The sequence below is a fragment of the Pipistrellus kuhlii genome, unplaced genomic scaffold (genome assembly GCF_014108245.1).
Source record: "Pipistrellus kuhlii isolate mPipKuh1 unplaced genomic scaffold, mPipKuh1.p scaffold_m20_p_120, whole genome shotgun sequence".
Classification (NCBI taxonomy): Eukaryota; Metazoa; Chordata; class Mammalia; order Chiroptera; family Vespertilionidae; genus Pipistrellus; species Pipistrellus kuhlii.
In genome coordinates this window covers 342,348-370,153 of record NW_023425428.1, presented here as the reverse complement: position 1 = coordinate 370,153, position 27,806 = coordinate 342,348, and the positions used below count along the sequence as shown (strand labels likewise).

The 27,806-nt window shown below is 51.2% G+C and overlaps 2 protein-coding genes and 1 long non-coding RNA gene across 7 annotated transcripts; 2 read left to right on the top strand and 1 right to left on the bottom strand.

Moving 5' to 3' along the window:
- The first annotated feature begins 115 nt into the window (after window positions 1-115).
- Window positions 116-10,185, top strand: ZNF605 (zinc finger protein 605). 4 transcript variants are annotated; one of them, XM_045580334.1, is made up of 6 exons: window positions 817-1,058; window positions 3,871-4,017; window positions 6,674-6,743; window positions 6,845-6,965; window positions 7,198-7,290; window positions 8,227-10,185. In XM_045580334.1, the coding sequence occupies exons 3-6, from the start codon at window positions 6,720-6,722 to the stop codon at window positions 10,014-10,016; spliced, it is 2,028 nt and encodes a 675-aa protein (XP_045436290.1). In that variant the 5' UTR covers window positions 817-1,058; window positions 3,871-4,017; window positions 6,674-6,719; the 3' UTR covers window positions 10,017-10,185. The 4 variants fall into 4 exon arrangements, with proteins under 4 accessions (XP_036290229.1, XP_045436292.1, XP_045436290.1 ...); XM_045580335.1 differs by having other exon boundaries at window positions 819-1,058; window positions 8,359-10,185; XM_036434336.2 differs by lacking the exons at window positions 817-1,058; window positions 6,674-6,743 and adding an exon at window positions 116-259.
- On the bottom strand, window positions 7,107-14,117 carry LOC123652188. The gene is made up of 2 exons (XR_006741353.1): window positions 13,800-14,117; window positions 7,107-7,249 (listed from the first exon to the last, which is right to left on the bottom strand). It is a non-coding gene; the product is annotated as an uncharacterized LOC123652188 (long non-coding RNA).
- Window positions 14,118-14,184: 67 nt separating this feature from the next.
- On the top strand, window positions 14,185-27,074 carry CHFR (checkpoint with forkhead and ring finger domains). Of its 2 annotated transcripts, none has more exons than XM_036434339.2 (17): window positions 14,185-14,455; window positions 17,146-17,245; window positions 17,922-18,031; window positions 18,816-18,875; window positions 18,972-19,178; window positions 19,375-19,539; window positions 19,822-19,981; window positions 20,293-20,447; window positions 20,532-20,694; window positions 21,226-21,386; window positions 22,083-22,199; window positions 22,605-22,688; window positions 23,169-23,239; window positions 23,373-23,460; window positions 24,123-24,230; window positions 24,636-24,708; window positions 25,887-27,074. In XM_036434339.2, the coding sequence occupies exons 1-17, from the start codon at window positions 14,323-14,325 to the stop codon at window positions 25,927-25,929; spliced, it is 1,998 nt and encodes a 665-aa protein (XP_036290232.1). In that variant the 5' UTR covers window positions 14,185-14,322; the 3' UTR covers window positions 25,930-27,074. The 2 variants fall into 2 exon arrangements, with proteins under 2 accessions (XP_036290232.1, XP_036290233.1); XM_036434340.2 differs by having other exon boundaries at window positions 14,187-14,455; window positions 21,247-21,386.
- Window positions 27,075-27,806: the final 732 nt, after the last annotated feature.

Sequence of the window (27,806 nt, the reverse complement as noted above, 5' to 3'; positions counted from 1 at the left end):
CGTCCAAGAGCCGGGCGCCGGACAGGCAGGGATGAAGACTACATCTCCCAGAATCCCCTGCGGAGCGTCCACCACACGGGACCGGAAGCCGGGAGGGGGGAAGGGGACAGAGATTTGGAACCTAACGGGAGAGGCAGGCAACGGGCCTCCGCGAGCGTCCCGGGCCGGTCAGCCCAGGGCGCCCTTACGTCCCAGCTTCTGCACAGCCCACGCAGCCCCAGGAGGAGGCTGGCATCGCCGGAGCGGCAGGCGTGCTCAGGTCTTTTTTTTTTCTTTCTCTTTTTTTCTTTTTTCTTGTTTGTTATATATTTTATTGATTTTTTACAGACAGGAAGAGATAGGGATAGAGAGTTAGAAACATCGTTCAGCTGCCTCCTGCACACTCCATACTGGGGATGTGCCTGCAACCAAGGTACATGCCCCTGACCAGAATCGAACCGGGGACCCTTCATTCTGCAGGCCCACGCTCTAACCGGCCAGGGCCGTGCTCAGGTCTTGATGTCAAAACAAGATAGAGGTAGACCACAAGGCATAGCAGAGAGGGGCCCTGTCAGGCTGCAAGCTGCAGTTCAGTGTGCCTCTCTCTTCCTCTCTGTAAAAACAGTTTGATGATCAGTGCAAAAGTAATACAGTTACCAACCTCATAAAGGGGAAAGTACAGTAGGCGAAGAGAGAAATAAATAGATGTACACCCCCCCCCAAAAAAAAAAAAAAAAAAAAGTACACCGGCTCCCCCGTCTCTGTACCACGCTCCTTGGCAGCTACCCAGGGGCTGCAAACCCCTAACATGTCAATCGTGCAAGCAGGTCGCAGAGACCTCTGGGAAGTGTAGTTCTGAATCGAGCAGAATCCCGGGAAATGTAGTTCTGCGCAGACACTTCCGCCTTCGGGCGATGTCAGTCGATGCTGAGGCCTCCGGGGCGAGGCTTTGTGGGGCGGCGACGGGATTGGGAGGTTGTGGCCTGGGGCGGCCTCCGTGACCGCCCTGTCCCTCGGCGACCCTGGCCCGCACTGGGCAGGCCGGACAACGGCTCCGCGGCGCGGCTGTTCCCGTCCAGGTGGGCGAGTGGGGGCCGCGGGGCTGCGGGGAGGGAGGGCCCGGGTGCGGCGCTGTAGGGGGCCTGTCTGTAAGGGCGGTTGGGGGCGGCCTGACGGAGACATGGGAGGAGACCGGGGAGGGGTCCATCGGGGGCATTAATCCGTGGCCGTCAGGAACCTGAGCCTGGGGTGCGTGGTTGTGAGGTCCCCGCAGCGAATTAACGGGCTGACGGTGCCTCTGGGTAAATCTCTGGGAGTGGCTGGGGGGGAGGGGGGGGGGAGGGGAGGTCCGTAGACAGTTGTCGGGGCTCCGAGGCGGCAGGGGGTGAAAAAGGGTGTGCGGAAGGGGGTAGGGGGAAGGGGAAGAGGCAGGGGCCCTCCCTATACCGAGCAGCGTGGAGGGTCTCCCTGGGCATCTTGGGAAGAGGTGCTTTTGCATGTTGCCCTCGGCTCTCCCAGGACATTCGTCCAGGAGAGACCCGCCTTCAAGCCCCATACCCTTCACACTGCACTGAAGAGTCCAGCTTCTGCCCTGACCGGTGTGCCTCAGTGGATAGAGCATCGGCCTGCAGACTGAAGGGTCCCAGGTTCAATTCCCGTCAAGGTCATGTACCTTGGTTGCCGGCACATCCCATGTAGGGAGTGTGCAGGAGGCAGCTGATCGATGTTTCTAACTCTCTATCCCTCTCTTCTTCTCTGTAAAAAAAAAAAAAATCAATAAAAAAAAATATATATTTTTTAAAAAGAGTCCAGCTTTACTAGGCAAAGCCTGGCAGTTTGCTAGCACCCAGGCGTCACCTTCTCCCCTCTTGTGGCAGGTGAGTGGACACTTCCGTCCACTCCTCTCTGTACCCATTTTATCCACAGGAACATGGGAGGCACCTTCCCCCTTCCCTGAGAAAACAGTGCCTCCACACACACAGCAGGTGCACCAGTCTCCTCTCACCCTTCATTTGCTGGAAAGAGGCCCATTGGACGGCCCACTGTGTCCAGTCTGCCTGTGGCAGGTTTGCAGGGAAAGGTGGAACTTGCCCCTCCCCCCACCCGAGTTTTCCAGGCCCTGAGCTTACTGGACATTTCCCTCCAGGTGTATTCTTAGGAAGGATGGACCCCTGTGCCACCGTGCCCCCCATGCCAGCAGTCCTTCTCTGATCCCGATCTGGCTGGATGGAAGTGAAGAGAGTTACAGCATAAGTGTTTTTATGCATCAAAATGTGTATTTTTGTTTATCATGCTTGTATAAGTCTTGGTTTGTGTTCCAATAACTCCCTCTAAGGTGATATATGTTATGTAGTCTGTGATCTTTCAAAAGGGTTAAAAATAGTGGTTGCATCCAGTTATCTGGTTGGCATGTTAGAGAAATAATTAAAATCGTCACCTGCCAACCCAGAAAACGTTTCCAGAAAAAGCAGAAGAGAAAGAAAAGTTTTATTACTGAATAACAGTTATACCGGAATGCAATGAGCATTGCAAGCAGTCTGCTGAAAAGATTGTAGAGACGGGAGAGAGCTCACCCTTTTTTGTACAACCCATCTCTCACACACACACACACACACACACACACACACACACAAACACGTTCTCTAGAAGAAAAAAAACATGATCATTTGACACACACAGTCCATCCTAGATTTACCTGGTGACTGGAGTGGTCAGCAAACTGTGGCTCTCGATCCACGCTTTGTCGCTCTGTTGACTAATGAGCTTGCCGACCACCTTTAGGGAAAAACACTTTAAAAAAACCATTTTAATAATGTACTAATGTCTTTAACCTGAAGTCAAAACTTCTGCTTAAGGGTCCTGCGAGCCGTAGCTTGCCGACCACTGCCCTAGAGGTGTTAGCTACTCTCCGTATAAGCTCTGGTGACGTGCAGTAGCGGAGGGCTGAGGCCAGGCCATTGGAGAGAAGGGAAGGACCCTGTAGAACCACTGCACATCCGAGTCCCATCTGCTCTCCAAACAGCTCCTTGGGTCAAGGTCAGGGGCCCTTAGAAAGAAGCCCTCTGAACGGAGAGGTCAGAGACGAGTAAACCCCCAGGGGCAGCTGAGCAGCCCTTGCTATTTGTTTTTTTGTCCACCTGGTATTTGATCTTCAATGATCCCTAGAAACCTGCCTGGGCTGTTCCTGCTGGTTCCTGAGGGGACAGGTGGGCCGTATCTGCCCTATGGGAGCCCAGAAAGAAGCATCATTACAGGTTTCCTCCAGCTTCCTGCCGCCTTTTGCTCGAGGTGGTCACACATGCTGTGTGCTGTCAGCTTCACCTCCGCCTGTCTCCCCCGTGGTCTCTTCCTATTGCCACCTCTGTCGGTTCCTCTGATGTATGCATTCTTCTGCTCCATGGCTGAATTTAGACTAGAGAGCCAGCACCTCAGGCTACTTCACCATATTGATCTAAAAGCCAGTTCTGTTTACCAACCTTCCCAGAAATGAATTGCATTTTACACTGTGGCACCTGTGCAGGTAATTTAAGTGCCCCAAGGACATGTTGCTACAGAAAGAAGAGCCAAGATTGTATGTTCAGGCTTTGCTGAGGTTTCTGCAGAGAGTTCTGGGGTGTGTGTGTGTGTGATGGGGAAGGAGAAGGGGGGGGGGGGGGTCCAGGTGGGTATGGTTGAACCATGCGAGTGGCTTCCATCTGGCATCTCCAGGTGGGAGCCAGGGCTGCAAAGGGCAGTGCCAGGCTCAGCTGAGACCTGCCGGTGGCTCCCATTCCCTCTGCTTCTGGTTCGAATGCAGCAAACACTTCTCTGAGGTCCCAGTGAGAGAGAACCAAGATTCAGTTTCCCAGATTAATTACACCATTTAAAATGCAATTCCCACTGCGCCTCCAGGCCATGGCTCTCAGGAACAAGATGGCTCGGTGAGGTAAGGAAGGGGAGGCTCGGAACTGGAGGTGCCGTTTTCAGCTCCTGGCCAGAGGCCGTTTCCAGAGCATCAGGACAGAGAGGCCAGAGCAGCAGAAAATGATCATGTCACAGGTGAGTTATGTGCTTATTCTCCAGAAGTGTTTTCTGTGGGTGTGATGGGCTTAGAGGAATCTGTACAAGCAACACAGGACAGGTATACATACATGTAGATCCTAACCACAGAAACAGTGTAAACTTGGGAAGGATGTGATGCAAAGCACGGAGGTTCAAAAAGGCCTCAGTGTATTGCTTGCTGGTTCCAAAGAACTAACCCAGAGGACCGGCTGTGAAAGATGAGTTTATTAGACATGTGAGCTCCCTGGTGACGTCTCTCAGCACAGGCTTTTTCAGTACAGTGTTCTGCACAGACAGAAAACAAAGCAAACAGGGTAACGAGTCCTGCCGGCAGGATGGACGTGCTAGTGTGCTCGCATGCAAGCGGTGTGAGATCAAAACGCCAGCTGTTGCCCTAACCAGTTTGGCACAGTGGATAGAACATTGGCCTTCTAACTCAAGGGTCCCAAGTTCGATTTTGGTCAAGGGCATGTATCTTGGTTGTGGGCACATCCCAGGAGAGGGTGTGCAGGAGACAGCTGATTGATGTTTCTCTGTCAATGTTTCTAACTCTCTATTCCTCTCCCTTCCTCTCTGTAATAAATCAATAAAATATATTTATAAAAAAAAAAAACCCAAAAAACAAAACACGCCAGCTGTTAAAATCCAGGCTCACACCAGAGAAGTTTCTATCTGGTCATTCCTTGACTGTGGAGCTGGCCAGGGTCTCCCAGGGTCCTGCAATGCACTTACCAACGGCCCTCATTGCAGTTCCAAGACGGGTAGTAGCCCGCATACCACACAGATGTCAGAGAAGCACAAGTGGGTGTAGAATCCCACAAAAGTCTTCCAGTTGGAACATAGGTGTACGAGAAATAGGTCCCTCATGGTTAGAAATGAGCTGCAAGCTTCCCTCAGCCGTTCCCAGAAGCCGGGCAGACAGGGCATCGGGAACTGTTACAAAAGGCAAAGCACTTACTGGGTAGGAGCAAGCGTTCCGAGGATGACACGTGGAGGAACCGCAGCGACAGCTGCTTATGTTGCCGGTATGAGTCCCTCATTGCGAGCAAAGGTGCAGAACACAGGTATTTAGAGGACGGCAGCAGGGGGCCTGGAGGGCACGCTGCCCGTCTTCTACGTTTAGCAAAGACCCTGAACCACAGGCAGAAATGGTCATTAGAAAGCCTTCAGGTGGCCCCACAATCATCGCTCTTTGGGAACGTTTTTGCTTCTGTTGCCGAAAGCTGGGCACCAGGGTGTCTGCCTTCAGCTCTGTTTCCTCAGTTTCCTGACTCAAGAAACCAACTGTCGCCAAGACCGGTTTGGCTCAGTGGATAGAGCGTTGGCCTGCAGACTGAAAGGTCCCGGGTTCGATTCTGGTCAAGGGCATGTACCTTGGTTACAGGCACATTCCCGGTGTGGGGGTGTGCAGGAGGCAGCTGGTTGATGATTCTCCCTTATCGATGTTTTTAGCTCTCTATCCCTCTCCCTTCCTCTCTGTAAAAAATAAATAAAAATATATTATATACAATATATATATATATATATATATATATACACACACACACACACACACAGTATATATATAAAACTGTCATGTCCCTTCGCCTTTCAAAGCCACTCTTCTGTTGTTTAAACTAATGTACAGTTACACTGACTTTTCTCCTTTTTTTTTTTTTTAAATACATGTTTATCGATTCAGAGAGGGAGAGAGAAATACCAATGATGATGAGAGAGTCATGGATTGGCTCCTCCTGCACGCCCCTCCTGGGGATCAAGCCCACAAACCAGGCATGTGCCCCAACTGGGAATCCAACTGTGACCTCCTGGTTCATAGGTTGATGCTCAGCATCTGAGTCACACCGTCCGGGCTTCCCTTTCTTGATATAATTATGTCAGGAGCTCAGCTGAGCTGAGGGAGCCCAGCTGCCAGGTATCAGAATAGCCAGTTAAAGCAACAGCCAAGCCTTAGACTGTATTACTCAGTGGTTAGAGCATCAGCCCTTGGACTAGATCTCAAGGGCATGTACGTTGGTTGAAGGTGATCCCCAGCCCTGGTTGGGATGTGTGCGGATGGTAACCAATCAGTGTGTCTCACATCGATGTTTCAGCGACCAGGCTTGCTGAAGGGCTCCTGCTGTGTGGGGCATTTGCACTCAGCTAAGAATTGTTCCCAAGTACCGGTGGCACCTTCTTTGAGAAACATAGCACTTACTTAAAGACAACGTATTTCAGTTTCTTATTCAGTGGATACATGAATGAGTTCATAATGATAGATATTTTAATAACATTTTTATCTCTCTCTCAGGGTATAATGCAAGATTAGGATATTATATTAGTTGACCATTGCTGAGTAACACATTACCCCCCAAACCTCATTGGCTGAAAATACAAGATTTTATCTCACAGTTTCTGTGGCTTAGGAATCTACCAGCTGCTGACCCACTGGGCTCTGTAATCAAGAAGTTGAGAAGGGCTGTGGTCCTCTGCAGGTGCCATAGGGGGATGATCTCCTTTCTCGCTAACTCCGTGGGTGTGAGCAGACCTCAGCCTCAGGGGCTTCTGCACAGGAATGCCTCTCAGCATGGCAGCTGCATTACCCCCAAGAGAGCCAGAGAGGGTTTCCAAGATGGAAGATAATTCTTCTGTGACATTCTGTTCTGTTGAGTTGCAGTGTGTCAGAAAGCCCAGCCCATATTCAGGAGGAGAGGCCTACCCAGATGCATGAATATCAGGAGTTAGAGGTCAGTGGGGCCCACTGAGAGACTGCCTACCCCTATAGGGAAGAAAGCTGGCATTCTGTGTGAGAATCATTTCGGCTTTAACAGGAATTATGCTTTCCTAGATATCATTTGAGGATGTGGCTGTGGATTTCACATTGGAGGAGTGGCAGCTACTAAATCCTATCCAAAAGAACTTGTACAGAGATGTGATGTTGGAGAACTACAGCAATCTAGTGTTCTTGGGTAAGAACATTCTTATGTAATGCAGTGTGTGCCCAATAATGGTGGGGCCTCTAACATTTTACTGATGTTGGGTTTAAGTTCCAGATGTCAATGATTTTTTGATTTCTATATCCAACTAGAATATTTTTATTCACTTGTTTGTTTGTAGCCTCTGCAGTAAAACATTATTCACATTTAAGAGTCCCTTAGCTCAAGCAACTGTGTCCAAGTCCTCTGTGTTTCCAACTAACAGGTCATGAAATTACCAAACCTGATGCAGTTTTGAAGCTGGAGCAACAAGAGCCCTGGAAAATATATGAAGAAATTCTAAATCACAACTTCTCAGGTGAGAGATAATCCAGTGTATGGCACACGGTGAAGGTTACAGTTCAGGTTTTTTAAGAAAGTTTGCTACTCCTGAAATGTTATGTATAAAACTGTTTAAAGTCCTTAGTTCTTTAGAGAGTTGACTTAGAACTGTTGACATAGTTCTGCAGGACTTTTAACATTCCCTTGATTCTGATTTCCATGTCAGAGGTCAGATCAGGATGTGTCCTCTCTGGGTGGAGTTGATGATGAAATACACCTGTCTTACCCACATCTGTAGCCAGTCAATTTTGGCCCTCTTACAGCCTCCTCATCTCCATTTCCTTCTCTCCTTCACCAGAGGCAGGTTTCTTTCTTCCTCTTTAGGAATTTATAGGTTTTTCTCATTTTAAGTGACATTGATTACATTTGAGTTTCTTTTTTTATTTTTCTTTTCTCGCAAGGAAGGGTTGCAGGTTTCATTCTTGGTAAAGGGCGTGTACTTGGGTTGCAGGTCTTATCCCTGACCCTAGTCATGGGGTGAGAGGCAACCACATCATTATTTCTTTCTCTCTCTCTCTTTCCCTTTTGACCCTCCCACCTCCCCATTCTCTCCCTTTTACTATCTCTAAAAATAAAATGGGAAAAATATCCTCAGGTAAGGATTAACAAAACCAAATTTTTTTTTTAACCATTCCAGGATTTGATTAAAAGTTGCTTGTCTTTTTTATCTCATGATCACTGTTCCTTGAGTATATGTCATCTTTTTTTATTTAAAAGTTTGTATTTATATAAAGGTAGTTTTAAAAGTCTGTTTTAATTTTAATTAAAAATTTTAATGCCTAATAAGTAGACAATGTATTTGGGGGGAAAAAATTTTTTTGGACTGGGATCATAGACTCCATTTCAGAAGTTTTCATTAATAAACATAATCATTGGGGCATTTACACAGTATAGTTTATTTTTTCATTTTTAGAAGAACTCTGGCTAGATAATAATCTCAAAATGTGGCACCACAATAATCAAGACAAGCTTAAAAATATGGAAAAAGGCCATCAATATGTTTTGGGAAAAATATTTCATTCAAGCATTAACTTTGTTCATTTAGGAATGAGACTCCATAAATGTGGCACAAGTGAAAAAAGTTTGAATCATCCTTTTGATTTTCTTATTCAAAAAAATAACTGTGGAAGAAAGAAACTTGAGCTTAATAAGAAACTGTTATTCTATATCAAAACTGACAGAACATTTGGTGGAATAAAACGCTGTGACTGCAATAAATGTAGAAAGGCCTGCAACCAAGAATCATGGCTCATTACAAACCAGACAACACAGAGAGGAGTCTATTTATGCATAGAATGTGGTAAAGTTTTTAACAAGAAGTCACAGCTTATTGTACATGAGAGAACTCACACGGGAGAGAAGCCCTATGGATGCAGTGAATGTGGGAAAGCCTTCTCACAAAAGTCACTGCTCACTATTCATCAAAGGACTCATTCAGGAGAAAAACCATATGGATGTGGCGAATGTCCAAAAGCTTTCAGTAGGAAGTCACTGCTCATTTTACATCAAAGAACTCATACAGGAGAGAAGCCATATAGATGCAGTGAATGTGGAAAGGCCTTCAGCAGGAAGTCACAGCTTAAAAGACATCAAGTAACCCATACAATAGAGAAACCCTACGGCTGTAGTGACTGCGGGAAATCTTTCTCCCAGAAATTAAAGCTCGTTACACATCAGAGAACACATACAGGAGAGAAACCCTATAAATGTAGCGACTGTGGCAAAGCCTTCTTTTGGAAGTCACAGCTCATTACTCATCAAAGGACTCACACAGGGAAGAAACCTTATGCCTGTAGTGAGTGTAAAAAAGCATTCAGCAGGAACTCAGTCCTTATCAGGCATCAGAGGATTCACACAGGAGAGAAGCCCTATGAATGCAGTGAATGTGATGAAGCCTTCATCAGAAAACCACAGCTTATCAGACATCAAATAACTCACACAGGAGAGAAGAACTGTCAGTGTAGCGACTGTGGAGAAGCCTTCTTTAAGAAGTCAGAGTTAATAAGACATCAAAAGCTTCATTTAGGAGAGAAACCCTATGGATGTGTTGAATGTGGTAAAACCTTCTTTGGGAAGTCACAGCTTCTTACACATCAGCGAACTCACACTGGAGAGAAACCTTTTGAATGCAGTGAGTGTGGGAAAGCCTTCACCCAAAAGTCAAGCCTGATATCTCATCAGAGAACTCATACAGGTGAGAAACCCTATGAATGCAGTGAATGTGGGAAAACTTTCAGTGAGAAATCAAGTCTCATTCATCACCAGAGAACCCATACTGGGGAAAAGCCCTTTGAATGTAGTGAATGTAGGAAAGCCTTTGCCTGGAAGCCACAGCTTCTTCGCCATCAAAGAATCCACACAGGGGAGAAACCCTATGCATGCAGTGAATGTGGGAAAGCCTTTGTTCAGAAAGTACAACTCATTAAACATCAGAGAAATCATACAGGAGAGAAAACTTACGTATGCAGTGATTGTGCAAAAGCTTTCTTTGAGAAGGCACAGCTAATTATACATCAGAGAATTCATACAGGAGAGAGGCCCTATAAATGTGGTGAATGTGGAAAGTCTTTCACTAGAAAGTCACATCTTATGAGGCATCAGAGAATTCACACAGGTAATAAATACTATGGCTGCAATGAATGTGAGACTACCTTCAAGAGGAAGGCACAGCTCATGATCCATCAGAGGAATCATGTAATATAGAAACCACGTGAGAGCAGTGAGTGTGGAAAGGCTGCTAGCAGAATATCACTCCTCTTAATACTTCTGAGGATACACACAAAACAGAAACCCTGTCATTACAGTGACTGTTGGGGGGAAAAATTATTGTAAAGGCACATGTCACTAATAAGAATTCAGAAAGAGATTTTTTTCCCCCAAAGAACATCTTTTCCCCAAAAATGTTATTTCACAAGGTCATTACAATTCATATTACAGACATTGAACATTTTAACATCTTGGATTCTTTTTTTTTGACTGAGTTTTTACAGAGAGGAAGAGAGAGAGGGATAGATGGTTAGAAACATGGATGAGAAAGAAACATCGATCAGCTGCCTCCTGCACACCCCTCACTGGGAATGTGCCCACAACCAAAGCATAGGCCCCCGACCGGAATCGAACCTGGAACCCTTCAGACCGCAGGCGACACTCTATCCATCAAGCCAAACCGGTTTCTGCAGTACAGGGGAGGGAATAAGCCTAGTCCTGCCACATTAAATAGATTGCAGGATTGGCGTTTGGGGAGGCCATGGCGACAGCATTTGCAAGGAAAGCACTGGAGGGGAAAGGAGCCTCCCAGGGAGAGGACTATGGAAATGGATACATCGTCCTGTTAGAGCGGATCAAGTCGGCTGGAAAGCAGGAGGGTGAACAGTTCCTAGAACTCAGTGCAGAGCTGACAACACTTCCGACCAGCAAGAGTGGAAACAGCTTTTAACACATGGGCTTCAGCTGGAATTCCTGGAAGACTGTTGCCTTGGTAGTGGTGGTAATTAACTTAGATTAAAAGTTACTTTGGATCCACAATGTCTGGCATGCAGAGAGGTAGGAAACTATGACTTGTAACCAGTAGAAAAATAATCAGTAGAGATATAGAAAATACTGTGGTTGGAAGTGGTTAGAATTAGTAGACATGGCTATTATAAAGCAGAGGAAGACACAAATTATATGAAACTTGAAGTGGAAGATATATCTTAAAAAGCTGGATGGTGTTTTGCAGGGTGAGAATTTCTTAAAAAGACATATATATGTGGGTGGAATTAAGAACAGATTAAACATAGAATAAGAAAATAATGAACTTGAATAGTAAGAATAAAAATTACCCAAATAATGCACACAGAGAAAAAAGACAGAGGGTAGGGAATGGGGGGTCCATTACAGTGGTATGGAATACATATAATTGGAGTTTCAGAAGGGAAGAGAGAAGAGGCAAAGAGAGTATTTGAATAATGGCTGAAAATTTTCCACATATGCTGAAAAGTATAACTCCACATATTCAAGAAGCTCAAAGAACACAGAACAGAAGAAACAAAGAAAATCATGCCAACAGACATCATGTCCCCTTGATGAAAACCAGTGAGAACAACAGTAAAACAACTGAAGAAAAAAAGACAAATAATGACAGCACACTTTCGATTAAAGACAGTGGAGAACCATTTGTAAATTACTGAGAGGGGATAAAAACCCTGCAACCTAGAGTTTACCCATTAAAAGCATCTTTCAAAAATGAACGCAAAAAGATTTTTCAAAAAAGAAAAAAGAATTTATCACCAGTACAACTGCCTTCGGGAAACATTAAAGTTATTTTGGGGCAGCAGGAAAATAACAGTAAGTGGAAATTTGGATCTTCAGGATGAAAGGGAGAGTTCTAGAAATGGCAAATATATAGGTAAATATAAAAGATATTTTTCTCGCCGAGACCGGTTTGGCTCAGTGGATAGAGCGTCGGCTTGGGGACTGAAGGGACCCGGGTTCGATTCCGGTCAAGGGCATGTACCTTGGTTGCACAGTGAGGGGTGTGCAAGGGGCGGCTGATCGATGACTCTCTCATCGATGTTTCTGGCTCTCTATCTCTCTCTCTTCCTCTCTGTTCAAAATCAATAAAATATATTTTAAAAAAAAAATAAAAAAAAAAAAAAAAAAAAAAAAAAAAAAAAAGATATTTTTCTCATTAAAAAAATAATAATAGCCCTGCTTACAGCAAAGCAATGACAATGTGTTTTGCATTATGATCTTAGAAGTAAAGTGTAGGACCACAATAGTGCGTAAGTATGAACCTTTAAGAATAGTTGAACAGACTGCATCCTCTGAGCCGGAAACCTGTTTCCTCCAGCTTGTGTCTGTAGAGGCTGCACAGAATATGCATGGTGACGTTCCGGTGATGGTTTCTCTGTCAGTGCTGTGTGATCTGTGTGTGATAATAAAGTGGTTTCCACCATCAGGATTCTCTCTGCCCCCTTACTTGCCATAGAGCAGAGGGAAAGGCCATGTTTGGGACATGAGCGAGTTGCACACATTTATCCTACTGTGTACTGTGTTCATACTAAGCAGACCGTGTCAAGCAGTGTCTAAGATCTGGGACTAGCCATGCTCTCCGTATGAGAACGGGGTAAACAGCTGAAACACAAGGTCAGGCTGCTGTTCCCCCCGAGGCAGTCTCTGCCAGCCGCTGCCCTTGCTCCCACTGACAGTCCCAGCGCACCTGGGGGCGGGGCTACCCCGGCTCACACCTGTTGCTGACACTTGTCTCAGTGCTGTATTTGAAAAGAAAACCTCTGTGCCCGTATGTTTACTGAGTATACCATTTGAGAAGTCGATACGAGTGAGTGTAATCAATAGGAACAATACACTCAGGCTTCCATTCCAGATCGATTTCCCAAACCTAATCTGAACTCCCACCAGTTCCCAAAACATTACGATGAGCTACCCCTAAAATATCAAGTGAAAAGCTCAGCTCAGTTGTTAGCTGTGGTGAGTTAACCAGCCACCTGGTCCTTTGCTCACCTGGTTGGGGTCTGACATCTGCCCAGAGGGGAAAATGCTGATTTTTGCAAACTAAACATCGGGGTGGGGGCCCCCCGGATCCTCTGAGGCTTGACAGAGTGGGAAACTCATAGCTTAGCCATGCCAAGAACAAGTAGAGATGAGACCCAGAGTGTTAAAGTGTGCCCTGTGCTTCTGAGGAAGTGGGTCTGGTGGGACTGTGGAGCTGAAAGTTGGAAACACCAACGATGTCAAACAAATCCTGTAACACAGACTGGCAATGTCTTGCCCGAGATCACTTAGGGGCAGTACCAGGCCTGATTCCACATCGCCGTGCCCAGTGCTCTGCCCGAGGGACACACCGGTGCCCTTGGCTTCCTTTCCTATCTCACTGCCTCCCGCCCACTACCTAAGCTCAGCGAGGCCCCTGTTTTGATTAGTGCCTGAGTGAGGGTGTTCAGTTGCACGCTTTTGCACTGTGGCGGGTTTCCCATGGAGGGAATGAGAAATCACCAACTCTGCCATTCCATACGCAGGGGCACCTGGGAAGGGAGGGGTGCTTTTTTATGTTTAGCTCATCACTAACAACAACGTACTTTTTTTAAAAAATATATTTTATTGATTTTTTTACAGAGAGGAAGGGAGAGGGATAGAGAGTTAGAAACACTGATGAGAAACATCCATCAGCTGCCTCTCCTGCACACCACCTACTGGGGAAGTGCCTGCAACCAAGATACATGCCCTTGACCAGAATCGAACCTGGGACCCTTCAGTCCGCAGGCCGACGCTCTATTCACTGAGCCACACCGGTTTTGGCACAACAAGGAGTTTTAATATACAAAGTCACTCAGCTCCCAGGTAGCGGAGTTGGCTTGGAATTAAATCGTTTCCTGGTGAGATACAACAAAACGAGGGGCTCCTTTCCCCGTGAAAGGAAAACGTGCTTTTGTGGGGGGGTTTTCCTATATCACAGGAAGAGCAGATAATACTGGCCTAGAAACGTACCTCCCGCCTTAACGTGACTCTTCCTCCCGGGCATCCGGACTGCTGGATCTCGCGCGCCTTTCCGTGCTTCCTAAGCGGCTTCGAGAATTCCTGTAGGTGCTCCCTGGGCGAACTGCTCGGCTCTTTTGCCCTGACTTAACATGGCGCGGGCTGCTGCTGCAGCCGACATCTGCGAAGGCGAGACCTCCCGGCCAGCACCGAAGATGGCGCCCAGGCCCGCAGCCTTCCGTCTGCGCATGCGAAGCCAGCCCTCCGCGTCCTCTCTAGCCGCCACGCTCTATGGTGGGTCCGCCAGCCAATCGCAGCCGCGGGCCCCGCCCCGCGGATCAGCTGAGGGACCCGCGATGTCTGTTGACAGCGGCGGCGGCGCGGCCGGTTCCGGGTTCGGCGCGGGGGCGGGGGCTGGGCTGGGCCGGGCGGGCGGCTCGCGGAGGCGCTGAGGCCCGGAGGCCACGGGGCGGAGCCGCGGGGCTGCCACCCGTCCCGACGTTTCCGGGTCCGAGTTTCGACAGATGTGAGTCCGATGGAGCGGCCGGCGGAAGGCGAGCAGCCGCCCCCTCAGCAGCCGTGGGGGCGGCTCCTCCGCCTGGGCGCCGAGGAGGGCGAGCCGCACGTCCTCCTGCGGAAACGGGAGTGGACCTTCGGGCGGAAGAGAGGTGCTGGCCGGGGCCGGGCCCCGGGTGGGGACGGGGGCAGGGGACCGGGCACCGGGGTGGGGACGGGAACCGGGGGCCGGGGTAGGGACTGGGGGCTGGGGACCGGGACCTGGGTGGGGATCGAGGTTCGGGGCCGGGGGCCGGGATGGGGTCGAGGGCGGGGCCGGGAGCCGGGGTTGGGGCAAGGGGCCGGGGTGGGGCCGGGAGAGGGGACCCGGTCCGGCGGGGGTTGGGGGGGGCCGGGCCGGGCGGCCCTGGGCGGGGCGCAGTGCGGACCAGTTTTTCCCGTGAGAGCGGCCATTTACTCACTGGGGCGCGCCCCGCAGATCGCTTCACCCCGGGGACAACCTCGTGGAGGAGGCGCATGGGTTTGTCCCCAGCGAGCCGGGGCTCAGCTCCATTGCTGCCCGAGCGCCTCCTCTGACCTCCGGGCGATGGGGCGCCCAGGCAGGAAGGTGCTGGGAACGCGCAGCTCCGGGGGCATTTGAACAGCGCGCTCTGCACCGACCGGGGGTCACGGAAGTCCCACGGAAGTTAGAGGAGAGCCCGGGTCAGTGGTCGGCAAACTCATTCGTCCAAAGAGCCAAATATCAGGACAATGATCGACATTTATTTTGAGAGCCACATTAAAAAAAAAATAAACTTCTTTTAACGCCACTTCTTCAAAATAGATTTTCATTTTGTGGTAGAGCCACACTCAAGGGGCCAAAGAGCCCCATGTGGCTCATGAGCCCCAGTTTGCCGACCACTGGCCCAGGTGAATAAAATGAAAATGTACTGAGATGCAGCTACAGCAGGCCTACAGGAAAATGTACAGCCGCAGGCCTGCTCTTTTAAAAGATCTCAAGCCCCAGCTCCCATAGCCATGGAAGGATGTGTTGGTCTACGGACCTGGGAAGCCGAGGTCCCGCAGCCAAGAGAAGGCGCCCTCAGGTGCCCAGACCTCGGCACTTCCTGCCTTGCGGGCCGCAGCCACCGTCCATCGCATCATTGACTCCCTGGCAGCTTTCCTGCAGGCAGGGAAGTGCACTGATCAGGCAAAAAACAAAATACAAAAACTAGTTTGTCTGAAAATAAATGATCACTGACTGTATACTTTAAAAAAGAGAATGAGGAAGATTACTGTTTAAAAGCTTATGTTTTTGGTTTCATTTTATGCCTTATGATGGACGTGCAGCTGTTTTTGTTTTGCGTGGTTTTGTGATGTTTTTTGTTTGTTTGTTGTTTTTGTTTTGTTTGTCTTAAACTCCAGTATTAAGTTAATTTTTTGACAATTCTGGAAGTGCTTACATATCATTAGGAACTTCTGGAAAACAAACCAATTGTCTTTAATTGATGTTATTGGAAGTTTGGGGAAGACCAGAGCCCCAGAGAGAAACTGCTGAGGTTGGAACATGTGGCATCACTGCCTAATTTGCTTTGCCTTAACGTACCTTTCGGCAGAGGTTAGAGGAGACCGCCAGCCTGATGTCAGCCCGATGCGCTTCGGAGAGGCCTGGCTTCAAGTTAGCACTTAATGTTCGCCATTGTTGTTATAACACAGCATCACATTGTCATTTCACAGGGCAATGCAAGGAGTTAATCTGCGAATGTATGAACCTTTCCAGCAAAACCTAAAGTTGCTGTACTGGAAGCTTTTAGTCTTTAGATTTCAGGACAGAACAAAGCATTTGAGGATTTTTCTCCTTGCATTTAATGAGGAGAAAGGGGTTGTGTTTAGCTATAGCTGCATCTCCCTTCTGTTTTTAATTTCCTTTTTTTAATATATATATTTTTTTATTTCAGAAAGAAAGGGAGGAGAGTATTAGAATCATTGATTGGCCACCTCCTGCATGCCCCCTAGTGGGCATGAGTCTGCAACCCCGGCATATGACCTTGACTGGAATGGAACTCTATCCATTGAGCAACACTAGCTAGAGCTGTTTTTAATGTTCTTTTTTTTTTTTTTAATAGGTTGGGAGTTGTTTTATATATATATACACACACATATAATTTTATTGATTTTACACAGAGAGGAATTGAGAGGGACAGAGAGTTAAAAATGTAGATGAGAGAGCAACATCGACCAGCTGCCTCCTGCACACCCCCACTGGGAATGTGCCCGCAACCAAGGTACATGCCCTTGACCAGAATCGAACCTGGGGCCTTTCAGTCCGCAGGCTGACGCTCTATCCACTGAGCCAAACCGGTCCTGGCTGTTTTTAATTTTCTTAAACACGTATGTGTGCCTATGGTCATTTTCTCAGTCATATTTTATGTGACCCTTTGCCATTGCTTCACTTTTGTATAGTTTGCAACTAAGTTAGAATACTGAAGAATTGCATAACTAACGCCCTTTGTATGTTTAAATATTTATCAGGCCAGCTGCACATGTGTGCCTGTTGTAAAACTCTCACCCAGAAGCTGTTGCTGTTTCAAGGGAGGTGTTGAGAGGGTGTCCTACCCCCCAATGGGGAGTCAGGGAGGTTCAGGGCCACGTCCCCTGTCCCTCTGCATTGTGGATTAACGCTTCAATCCTTTGGAGCTTTCTCTTGGCACCTTCCTGATCAGATGTTGCCTCCTGAAGTGCACAGCACGCCGTGGGCCCTGATTTCCACTCACACGCAAACATGCTCTCTGTGGTTCGGTAAAGCGTGGTATCATGCATGGTACCCGCCGTCATATTGTGGGGGGCCCCTTCTGTGTTTCAGGTTGCGACCTCTCATTTCCTGGTAACAAGCTGGTCTCTGGAGATCACTGTAAAATCATCTGGGATGAGAAGTCTGGCCAGGTGCTGCTGGAAGACACCAGGTAAGCTCTCTCTGAGCTGCTTTTCCTTCTCGCGCAGCTTCTGGAACCTGACCGGAAGCGAGTGACCGGAGAGGGCACGCGGGTCGGTGGTCTTCCCCGAGGCGGCTGGCCAGGCCTCAGGGCCTCGGGAAGTGCGTGCTCCGCCCTCCGGGGTGGGCTGCTCGGGGACACGAGGCTATCTGTGACCCTTCTGGGAGGTACTCAGATTAAAGCAAACATCTCAGATCAAGACTTAAAAGTCAGGGACACATTTTGGGTTCTCACAAACCTACATGAGTTAGGCTTCTTTCCCCAAAATTTAAGAAATAGTAATGTTATTCTATGAATTCTTATACGATGTAAGTAGCATGTAAAAAAGAGAAGTCCCGCTCCCCACGGAAAGCACATAAATCCTTCGCACGCACGGACAGCCTTTGCTCTCTGTCCACCCACGTTGATGCAAAAGGCAGTGCTTCGTTCCATTTTACAGCCAAGTTGGCTTCCATTGTGTATGGCAGCCAGTCGCCTGTCGATGGGCACTCAGGGCATGTGCCCACCTTGGCTGCTGTGAATGCTGTTGCCATGAGCACAGCGGTGTCCGAGGCGTGGGATTGACCGTCTCCTTACGCTGGTAGAACCAGGCGTGTCTGGCTTCCAGCGATGCTCGTAGGGTAAGCTGCACCTCTCGTCTCCGCAGCACCAACGGCACGGTGGTTAACGCTGTGACAGTTGTGAAGAGGCAGATGTGCCCACTGCGGACGGGCGATGTCATCTACGTGGTGTACAGGAAGAACGAGCCGGAGCACAGTAAGCGGGGGCGCCAGGTGGATGCCTGGGTGCCGTGCGGGGGACGGCCTGCCGCCACCGGGGCGCTTTGTGGGAGAGCCTGTGGAAGCAGCCTTTTCCCGCAGGAACGTTCGTGTTGGCTCTCTGCTGTGTGCGGAGGCTCTTGGTGAGGGTAGTGTCTGCTCAAGATTGGGGGAGTTGGCCTTGCCGGCTAAGCCCCAGGCCTGCTTCCATACAGACCACTCGAGTCATGACCGTCAACCTCCGTGGCAGCCACAGAGAAGGGAACGGGGCTGGGTTAGGTGCAGAATAAGGGAATCTGCATTGGGGGAGTAAGACCAAGAGCAGGGATGGAGACCCCGAGACTGTACTGGGCTCCACAAGGCCTCATCAGCCTGGAGTGCGTGTGTCTGCGGAAGAAGCAGGATACTGGGCAAAGAGGGTGGAGGAATCTTTCGAAGGTTCCTGCCGAGACAGAAAGAAGGGGCGGGCCTTCCCTGGGTTTCTGCAGCTGAATCCCCTCGGGCTGGCCATGCCGAAGGGACAGGAAGCATAGTCTTTGTTTGGCAGGTGCCCTGCCTCCCTTTGTCGGCCTCCTGTCTGCAGACGTGTTCTCCTGAGTTTTAGCGTCGGTTCAGGTGTTTTGGGCCATTTGTTTTAAAGTCCCTGTACCTGGTGGACGTTGTTAGTGGCTGAACAGACAAGATAGTCAGCAGGACAAACTGGCTGGAGGGAAGAGAAGAGGAAAATGATTTGGGCTTGGTGCACAGGCCGACACTGCCCTGACCATGTTCATTCCTTCCAGACGTGGCGTACCGCTACGAGGCGTTGAGTGAAAAGCAAGGCGTGGCCCAGGACTCCTTGGGTAAGTGAAGGCAGCAGGGACTGTCATGGGAGGAGCTGCTCCGCCTGCCGGCATGGACAGCCGCGGGGCCATGAGCTGCTGCTCTTGTGCTCACAGAAGCCAGGAAAGAAAGCGTGATCCACGCGACCAAAGATACCTCAGGTGCCGGGCGAGGGGACCAGCCCCAGGGCCTGCCGTCGTCGCCCACCACTCAGGCGTCCTGCGAGGAACCACAGCCATCCACGTCCACATCGGACCTCTTCCCTACAGCCTTTGCCTCGTCCATGGAGCCCCCTGCGGGACGAGCGCCTCCCTCTGGCTCTGGTGAGATGGTGTGGGAGGCGGCTCCAATCATATCTGTGTACTCCTCTTGGCTGATGTTGTTCTGAGACAGACACAGCCACGGAGGAGCTCTGGGGGGGCCAGCAGTAAGATTTCCGGGTGAGCAGTATTCTTGCTCCCGCCCCAGGAGAAATGTTGAAGAGGCGGGTCAGAGCTCTGCCTGCTTGTCTCTCCGCAGCTGCCGGCGGTGCCAGCGTCTCCCCGAGAGGGTGCGGTGCGCCCGTGACCAGCGAGGAGCCCTCCAGCGTCCCGCCCGCTGTCCCCAGAGAAGGAGCCTCCCTTCCTGGCCCGGAACCGCAGGATCCGGAGGGCCTGGAGCCCACTACGAAGAGGATGAGAGGAGGTCAGTCTCCAGTTTCTTCATGTAGAAATCATATGGACACGGCTGCTGCCGGACGGCGGGGCCTTCGCTCTCAGCCATGTCTCCTGGACGTCTTTCTCATGTCGAGAACTGTTCTTCTAAAACAAAACCTGAGCGTCCTGCCACGTGAGATGTCAGGGCCTCGTTAAAATGTCCTTCACACCGGTGGGGACTGTTCTGTCTGCGGTTAAAACGTGTCAGACAAGAAGAGCACGCCTCCGCTCCCTTGTGGCTGTGACGGTCACCGTGTCCCTTTCCCTGCAGATGGGGAGCCCAGCCTGAGACTGCCTCTGCTGGCCGCAGACCAGGGTCCGGACTCCCAGGGCGCCCCCGAGGAGGCCAGAGCTGCGGCCGAGAAGCCTGACAAGATGGAGGAGACGCTCACGTGCATTATCTGCCAGGACCTGCTGCACGACTGTGTGAGGTGCGCTCGGGGCCTGTTTCCCAGGTCGGGTGTGGGCGTCACTAACAGAGGACGCAGACCTGCCAGCTGCGGGCAGCACCCAGCATGGGCTCCAGGCCCCGCTGAGGCGAGAGCTGGGGGGCCGGGGGTGTGCTCGATTCTCTTCTGTTACGGACCCTCAGCCTGAGCAAGGCCACCTTCTCTTCTGGGGGAAGAGGCAGCGTGCGTGACCCGGCACCCCAGCTTCCGCTGCTCCGGGTGGGCCGTGCCCTGGGGACGGGGCTGCTGTGGCAGGCGGGCAGGGGCATCTGAAGGCCTGTCCCTGTGCTCAGCCTGCAGCCCTGCATGCACACCTTCTGTGCAGCCTGCTACTCGGGCTGGATGGAGCGCTCCTCGCTGTGCCCCACATGCCGCTGCCCTGTCGAGCGCATCTGTAAAAACCACATCCTCAACAACCTGGTAGAAGCGTACCTTCTCCAGCACCCAGGCAAGTGGGGCGGCCGCAGCTCTGGAGACCAGGGGGTGTCCCCAGGGCCCGCCCGCCAGCAGAGCGGTGTCCTTTGAATTCCAGACAAGAGCCGCAGCGAGGAAGATGTGCGGAGCATGGCCACAAGGAACAAGATCACTCAGGACATGCTGCAGCCCAAAGTCAGGAGGTCTTTCTCGGACGAGGAGGTCAGTTCGGAGGACCTGCTGGACCTGTCCGACGTGGACAGCGAGTCCTCGGACGTGAGGTGAGCCTGCGCCCGCCAGGGAGGGGGACAGGCTCTGCCCTGAGGGTCATCTCCCTGCTGTTCCTGAGGACAAGCAAGCAAGCTCCTGAGGACACAGTGTTCGCCCAGGTGCCTTCGCTCTGACTGTGACGATGTGCAGACATTTCCTGGGTGGCTAGAGTGACAGTCCTGTGTACCTGGGGGCCCAGTGCGCCTCTGAATGCGGTGCCCAGCTCGCCCAGCTTCGAACCTGGGAAAGCACGACCTGTCCCCTGCGGGGACCGAGTGGCCGTGCCCCTGGGACATCTTGCAGAGCGAGGGGTGGGCAGAAGATGCCTCAGCACTCCAGAAGCAGCTGAGGGGCAAGGCTCTGGAAGCCGCACAGAAAAGGGGGCTGGGAGTGGCAGGGAGCTGGGCCACCGCAGGTGCTAAGGGCTGAGCCTGAGGAGGTGACGCGGTCCGAGAGCAGGGAGGGCGCTGCCAGGCTCGGATTGGCCCCGTCCTCCACCTCCTCCCGCACCCCTGGGAGCAGGTCCCGGAGTCCGAGCTCAGGTGTGTGTGCTCCCCTTGCAGCCAGCCGTACATCGTATGCAGACAGTGCCCCGAGTACCGAAGGCAGGCAGGGCCACCCCTCTGCTCGGGGCCAGGCAGCGAGCAGGGGCCGCCGCAGGCCTCTGGCGACACACCATCGACATCTGCCAGCACCACGACAGGTGAGAGCCATGCCGTGGCTCTGCTGTGACCCCTGGGGATGCAGCCGGTGTTTCTGCTGATCGCTCTCTGCCCTCCTGTCCTGTCCTCTGCCTCTGGTGGTCCCATCCCCTCATAGCCCGCTGCTCCTCATAGCTGTTTTGGGCCTCTTCTCCTGGACACTCCTGGGGATTCAGTCCTAATTCTCACCCTCGGCCCCCACAGCCCACCGCTCAGACAACTGGTGTTCCCAGCGATGTCTGCCAAAGCCAAATGGCCATCACACCTGGGCCCCTCCAGTGAGAGACTGGCCTGGGCCCTCCCCTGCCTGCTTCCAGTGGGCTCTGCACACAGTGTCTGGTGCGGGTCCGCAGTCCTCTGCTGGCCTGTTTGTTTATTTGGAGGGAGCTGAGATTAAATATAAAACCCACTTTATTGTTTTATGGTGTGTGCTCTGCAGGCTGGCCTTTCCTTATAGGAAATGGCAGAAAACCTTCATGATCTCTGAAATCTTAGTTGTTTTCAGTCTGTTTAGACTCCTTCGTCTCAGTGGTAGACTGTCCGTTGCCGTTGAGAATATGTCTGACTTCTCCCTGGGTGTTTGTGTAGGTCGGTCTGTCCTCGTGTGCCCTTAGTAGCTACCCCAATAGATGTTATCTGATCGGCTCCCTCTGCCCGCGTCCCAACACCCCGCCCTGAACATCCCATCTGTTCCGCAGCCCAGGATTACGTGTGCACCCTGCAGGGGAGCCACGCCATATGCACCTGCTGCTTCCAGCCCATGCCCGACCGGAGAGCCGAGCGGGAGCAGGACCCCCGCATCGCCCCCCAGCAGTGTGAGTATGGGGGGTGCGTGTTGGCCTGGGTGACCTCCCACCGCAATGCCTCGCCCGTGTGTCCTTCAGGCTCGGGATTCCCAGCACGGTTGACGCTGTGTGTGGTGGGACGGACATGAGCATGCAGTTCTGTGTTCCATCGCAAAGTCCTGTCCCGTGTGGCCTCTCCCACACTGGGAGGCTGTTCCCACCACCACACGTGTCTGTCTGGTTCTCTTTCCGGAGTCTGCATCATGCTCCCGTCCCCACATCAGGGCACAGGCGTTCTGTTCGGTGTCACTTACATCTGGTAGATGAATGCGAGGCTCTGATGTAGAGTTTGGGGGTTGCTGTGACATCGAGTTTGTTGTTGACTCGATGGCCCTCCTGGAGGTGTCCCGCCAGGTGACTGTGCTGTCCCCACAGGTGCCGTCTGCCTGCAGCCCTTCTGTCACCTGTACTGGGGCTGCGCCCGGACCGGCTGCCTCGGCTGCCTGGCCCCCTTCTGTGGTAAGGCTGCTCTCGGCTGGTCGCTTCGGCCTGCTTGTTTTCTCTGGGCATGGCCTGTTGTGTGCCCGAGGAGGAGGAAGCCACTGTAGGTCACCACAAACCAATTGCCTTTTCCTGAACACTGCGTGGGTGCCATTAAAAAGGTTTAGCTTAGCACCAAGCAATGGCAGGAGAATTTGGGGGATCCTGAGTTCAGAGCCAGGAAGCCTGTGTACATACAGGGTCCTTCCCCCCGCCCCCCGAAGAGGCACAGCCTGGCTGCAGCCTTCAGACCTGGGCGGCAGCCCGGCGCTGAGGGACGTGGCAGCTGGCACGTCTGGGGGAGGGAATGGAAGTCGTTGCACGTGTTCTCGGCGAAGTCGTATTTTGCTGTGGAGCTTTTTGTCCCCTGTGGACTCTGCAGTGAAGGAAATGTGGTTATCATAGCTGTCGGGTGAAACGTCTATAAAACGGGTAACATTGCTTCCCTCTACCCGACAGAACTCCACCTGGGCGACAGGTGTCTGGACGGAGTGCTGAACAACAACAACTATGAATCCGACATCCTGAAGGTGCGTGGCCGCTGCCCTCTGCAGACACCTGCCACCGTTTCCTTGGCTTTACCCACCTCCGAGGGCCTTTTACAACCACTTACCCTCTTGTCCACGCTCGTGTTTTTCCTGACCCCTTGCCTCCCCATCATAGAACTACCTGGCCACCAGGGGTCTGACGTGGAAGAATGTGCTGACAGAGAGCCTGGTGGCTCTGCAGAGGGGCGTGTTCCTGCTGTCTGGTAAGCACCTCTGGAGAGCCTTGGCGCTGTCCATGGGCCCTGACTCTCGCCTTCCTTGCTCGGTTTCGTGCGATGTTTGCTGTGGGCACTCAGAGTTACAGGTCCTTTCTTATGTGCGTTTGGTTTTTGTGATGTACTAGGAAGTAGCTCAAGAGAAAGGTTATGTTTACTCTTCTCAGTACTTTGTTGGATTTTAAAGGAGATTTAAGGGTGTTTTTTTGTTTTAAAATATATTTTATTGATTTTTTTTTTTACAGAGAGGAGGAGAGAGGGATAGAGAGCTAAAAACGTCAGTGAGAAACATTGACCAGATGCCTCCTGCACACCCCCTACTGGGGATGTGCCCGCAACCAATGTACATGCCCTTGACTGGAATTGAACCTGGGACCTCTCAGTCCCCAGACCGACGCTCTACCGCTGAGCCAAACCGGTTTCGGCGGAGATTTAAGTTTTTAACCTCAGTGGACTTGTTTCGCAGTGAGGGAATAAATTGGCATCTGGGTTGGTTTTGTTCTTATTTCCCAAACCTCTAGCTCGCTGTCTCCCCTTTTATGGGTCAGTGTGTTCGTTCCCCACTGGTTTACATGGCCACGTATGTCCCGCCGTTCTGGACACGGATGCTCTGACATCTGGCTGTGCCCCATGAGGCTGTACTCTTCCAGATTACCGGGTCTCGGGCAGCACCGTGCTGTGCTACTGCTGCGGCCTGCGGAGCTTCCGGGAGCTGGCCTACCAGTATCGGCAGAACATTCCGGCCTCCGAGCTGCCCGGTAAGGGACCCCCTCCCGACCTGGCTCACTCTGTTTTCCATGGCTTCTGTGCTCTGGCATACTAGGCAGAAGCTCTGTCTGGCTTTGTGGGTGTTCTTGGCAGAGGCTGCCCGAGGTTCGTGCTGTGTCAGGGCCATCGCCCGCCTGGTGTCCGCTCAGCCCAGTGTTGGCTGTGGTGTGGGTTTCTAAAACGAGATGCACAAAACGCCCTCCGACAGCTGGAGCCTCCTCCTTTCCGGGGTGGGTGCTCAGGGAGCTCTTTGCCCTTTCCTGGAACGGGGAGACGGAATGCGCAGCAGAGTGCTGCCTCTCGGCCGCAGCATCTCTTTGGGGCTCCCGGTGAGCCCCCCCTGAGCTGCATGTGATGGGGGTACATGTGACACCCGTGGGCTTTTTCTCTCCTAGTGGCTGTGATGTCCCGTCCCGACTGCTATTGGGGTCGCAACTGCCGCACTCAGGTGAAGGCCCACCATGCGATGTGAGTGCCCTGTGCTGTGGGGCGGGGCGTGTCCGCTCGGGGCTCAGAGCGGGAGGGGGCTGACAGGCATAAGGGAGGCAGACCTTGTTCTCCTAACTGAAGTTTTCAAGTGTTTGGACAAGTTGGTATCTCAGCTTTTAGGGATGTTTGTGAACTAGCCAACTAGTATTCTATATACTAAAAGGCTAATATGCAAATTAACCCCTTTGACCGGGAGTTGGACCGGGGGCAGGATTGGCGGAACACTCGCAGCCCCTCCCCCCAGCTTACCTGCCAGATTGGCCCCAGTCAGCCCCGATTGGGGCAGGCCGGCTGGACCCCACCCGTGCACAAGTTGGTGCACCAGGCCTCTAGTCCCCTTATAAACATACTGCTCTGGTCATGTTGTATACAAAGTAGGGTGGTCATTGGGAACTGTTACTCCTTTACTGAAATACTTGGCATCGGAATGGAATGTTCTCCACAGTCCACCCCCATGAGCACAGCCTCGTTCGCAGCCGAATCATTTCCAGATCAGCAGCCATGGTCACTGGGACCAGTCTTCCCAAGCCCGGGCTCATGAGCGTGCCATTGCACACGGGGTCTGTCACTGGTGCCATGAGCGGGTGACTGTGTCCGCACTGAATTGGTCACTCACCAGATGTTTCCTACGAGGCTCTTAAAGGAGTAAGCTCACCTCTGCTTTTTTCTTTTCTAATATATATATTCTTTAATTTCATAGAGGAAGGGAAAGGAGAGAAAGGTAGAAACATCAATGATGAGAGAGACTCATTGATCAGCTGCCTCCCGAATGCCCCGCACTGGGGATTGAGCCTGGGATCCTTCAGTCCACTGGCCAACGCTCTTTCCACTGAGCCAAACCAACTAAGCTCACCTCCACTTTTAAACCGGAGGTGTGTCCATCAGTGTCTTGGGGATGCTGAGGACACGCAGCTTTGAGTCTCTTCTCCAAGAAAATTACCTAAAATTTGCAATTTATATCTTAAAGTTTAAAAAGGAGAAAAGAAAGCTTCCTCTGGTTAGTTTCTGTGAAAGTGTTAAGCGTATGCTGCTGTGAGCCCCCGTGCCCACCATTTCTTGTGTGGTTGTCCAGTGGGCAGTTTCGGAATTGACTTACCTGAATAATCCTCTGGCTGTGGTATGTAATGTGACTGCTTCCCCCCCCCCGCCCCCCGCAGGAAATTCAATCATATCTGTGAACAGACGAGGTTCAAGAACTAAGCGCTGAGGATGCACCACGATGGCTTGGAAGTGCAGGGGCCAATGACAGCGTGTTTCAGGAAATACGACATATGAACATTTTAAGGGCATTTTACACTTCCCTCAGGGCATGCTGGGGGTCTGTGCATCAAGCACTGGACTGTGACTTTGTCTGAGGAGGAGTCCCTCTCAGTGAGGCCCCTCAGTGGCCTGGGAGGCCTGGGGCCACCTGAAGTGCTTCAGCCAGAACAGCCACCAGTTGTCCCCCCCTACCACGATGGAGGTGAGCAGGTTTGCTCTGTACCTTCCCCACACCATGGTTAAAACGCACATCTCTCTCCAGGAAGAGTTCCTCGGCAGAGAGAGGACAGTTGGTCAGAAACGTTCTGCTGTTTAAGGAAAAGGTTTACAGGCTGTTCAGTGCCCCGTGGCAAAACTATGGTTCTTCGATGCTTTTTGTTTTAAAGGGTTGATGCTTCTCTTCTAGTAAGATTTAAAATGCCACAAACTAGAGCACAAGTAATATAATTTATATAATTTACAAGTTGACTAAAATTGGGGTAGGATGGTGTTGAAAGCATAAACGTGTTTCTCTGTATTAATGGAAATGTCACCAGGAGTCCAGAACTGCTAACCCTGGACCCTGACAGGGCACGGCCCCTCCCGGGCCTGGGCGAGCTGGGCTGCCACCACCCTGAGCCCATAAGGAAGCAAAGTGCTGGCCCTGCAGCTCCTCCCTCAGCATAGCTGCAGGCCCCACCCAGTGTGCCCATGTTCCTCATTCCTTCCTGTGGGGCCGTGGCCACGGGTGGCCAACGTGCCAGTTACAGGTCAGCCCTGGTGGCACCAACGACCTCCCTGGAGCAGTCTCTTCCCACCGAGAGCACGAGGGCCCTTTTTTTCCACTGGTCCTTGCCCTGCCCTCTAGCGTTGGGTTTGCTGTCATCTGGAATAATACTTGAAGTTGCGTTATTTGTAAAAGAAGAAATGTTTTTATTTTTTATTTTTTGTTAAAATCACCTGTTATGTTTGCAAAATTGTAATCTTTTTGCTTCTCAGGAATACAACGGTTGTCTTGCTCTTGATACAGACTGAGAAGCAGCAGTGTGTGTGAGAGAAGGCTGCCTTCCCACATCTAATAAACAAGCCACATCTGTTTCTCTCTCCACATGTTTGTTCTCTGGTGTGAGTTAGGATGTGCCTCTTATCATCACGGGGACAGGGGGCTGTAGACTTTGCTAGTTACTGCTTTCTAGTAAGAAGATTCCACCAAGCTGGTCCTCAGGCCTAGGTCTGAGCAACCCAAAGGCACAGGGTTTCTTAGATCCCTCAACCTGAAGGAGCCACGGGCTGGTGATTCCCATTGAAACCACAGGCTGTGTTATGTCTTTGTTGCAGGTGCGGGCCCTTTGCAGCAGAGGTAAGTGCTTTGGGTATCATGCCTAAAACAAAGGAGATGTAATACGCAGAGGCATACCATGTTCATGGACTGAAAGACTCAGCGTAGTAAAGCTAACAATTCTTCCCAAGTTCTATAGTTTTGTTCTAATTCCTATTAAAATCTCAGGAAGGATTTTTATAGACAAGTTCATTCTAAAATTTATACGATGGGCATGAGTCCCAGAATAGCTAGAACAATGAGGAAGAATGACAGAATATACTTCAGGGTATTACAGCTCTCTGCAAAGGTCCTGGGATAGCTCGGAGATCCCAGAACAGGGCAGAGATCCCAGAAACCCCCACACAAGCAGCCAACCCAGTGTCAAAGCGAGTTAGTGGAGGAAAGACAGTTTCTAATAAAGAGTGCGGGGACAATTTGATACCCGTGGTGGGGGGAAAAAGACCTAACCTACCACCTGCCAGCAATCGTGTGTTTAAAACGTTGCCAGGCTCTGAAG

Coding starts and splice junctions, on each gene's coding strand:
- CHFR (XM_036434339.2), top strand. CDS start 14,323: ATGGAGCGGCCGGCGGAAGGCGAGCAGCCGCCCCCTCAGCAGCCGTGG. Junction 19,179..19,374: donor AGCGCCTCCCTCTGGCTCTG/GTGAGATGGTGT, acceptor GTCTCTCCGCAG/CTGCCGGCGGTGCCAGCGTC. Junction 19,540..19,821: donor TACGAAGAGGATGAGAGGAG/GTCAGTCTCCAG, acceptor CTTTCCCTGCAG/ATGGGGAGCCCAGCCTGAGA.
- ZNF605 (XM_045580334.1), top strand. CDS start 6,720: ATGCATGAATATCAGGAGTTAGAG. Junction 6,744..6,844: donor ATGAATATCAGGAGTTAGAG/GTCAGTGGGGCC, acceptor ATGCTTTCCTAG/ATATCATTTGAGGATGTGGC. Junction 7,291..8,226: donor TCTAAATCACAACTTCTCAG/GTGAGAGATAAT, acceptor TTTCATTTTTAG/AAGAACTCTGGCTAGATAAT.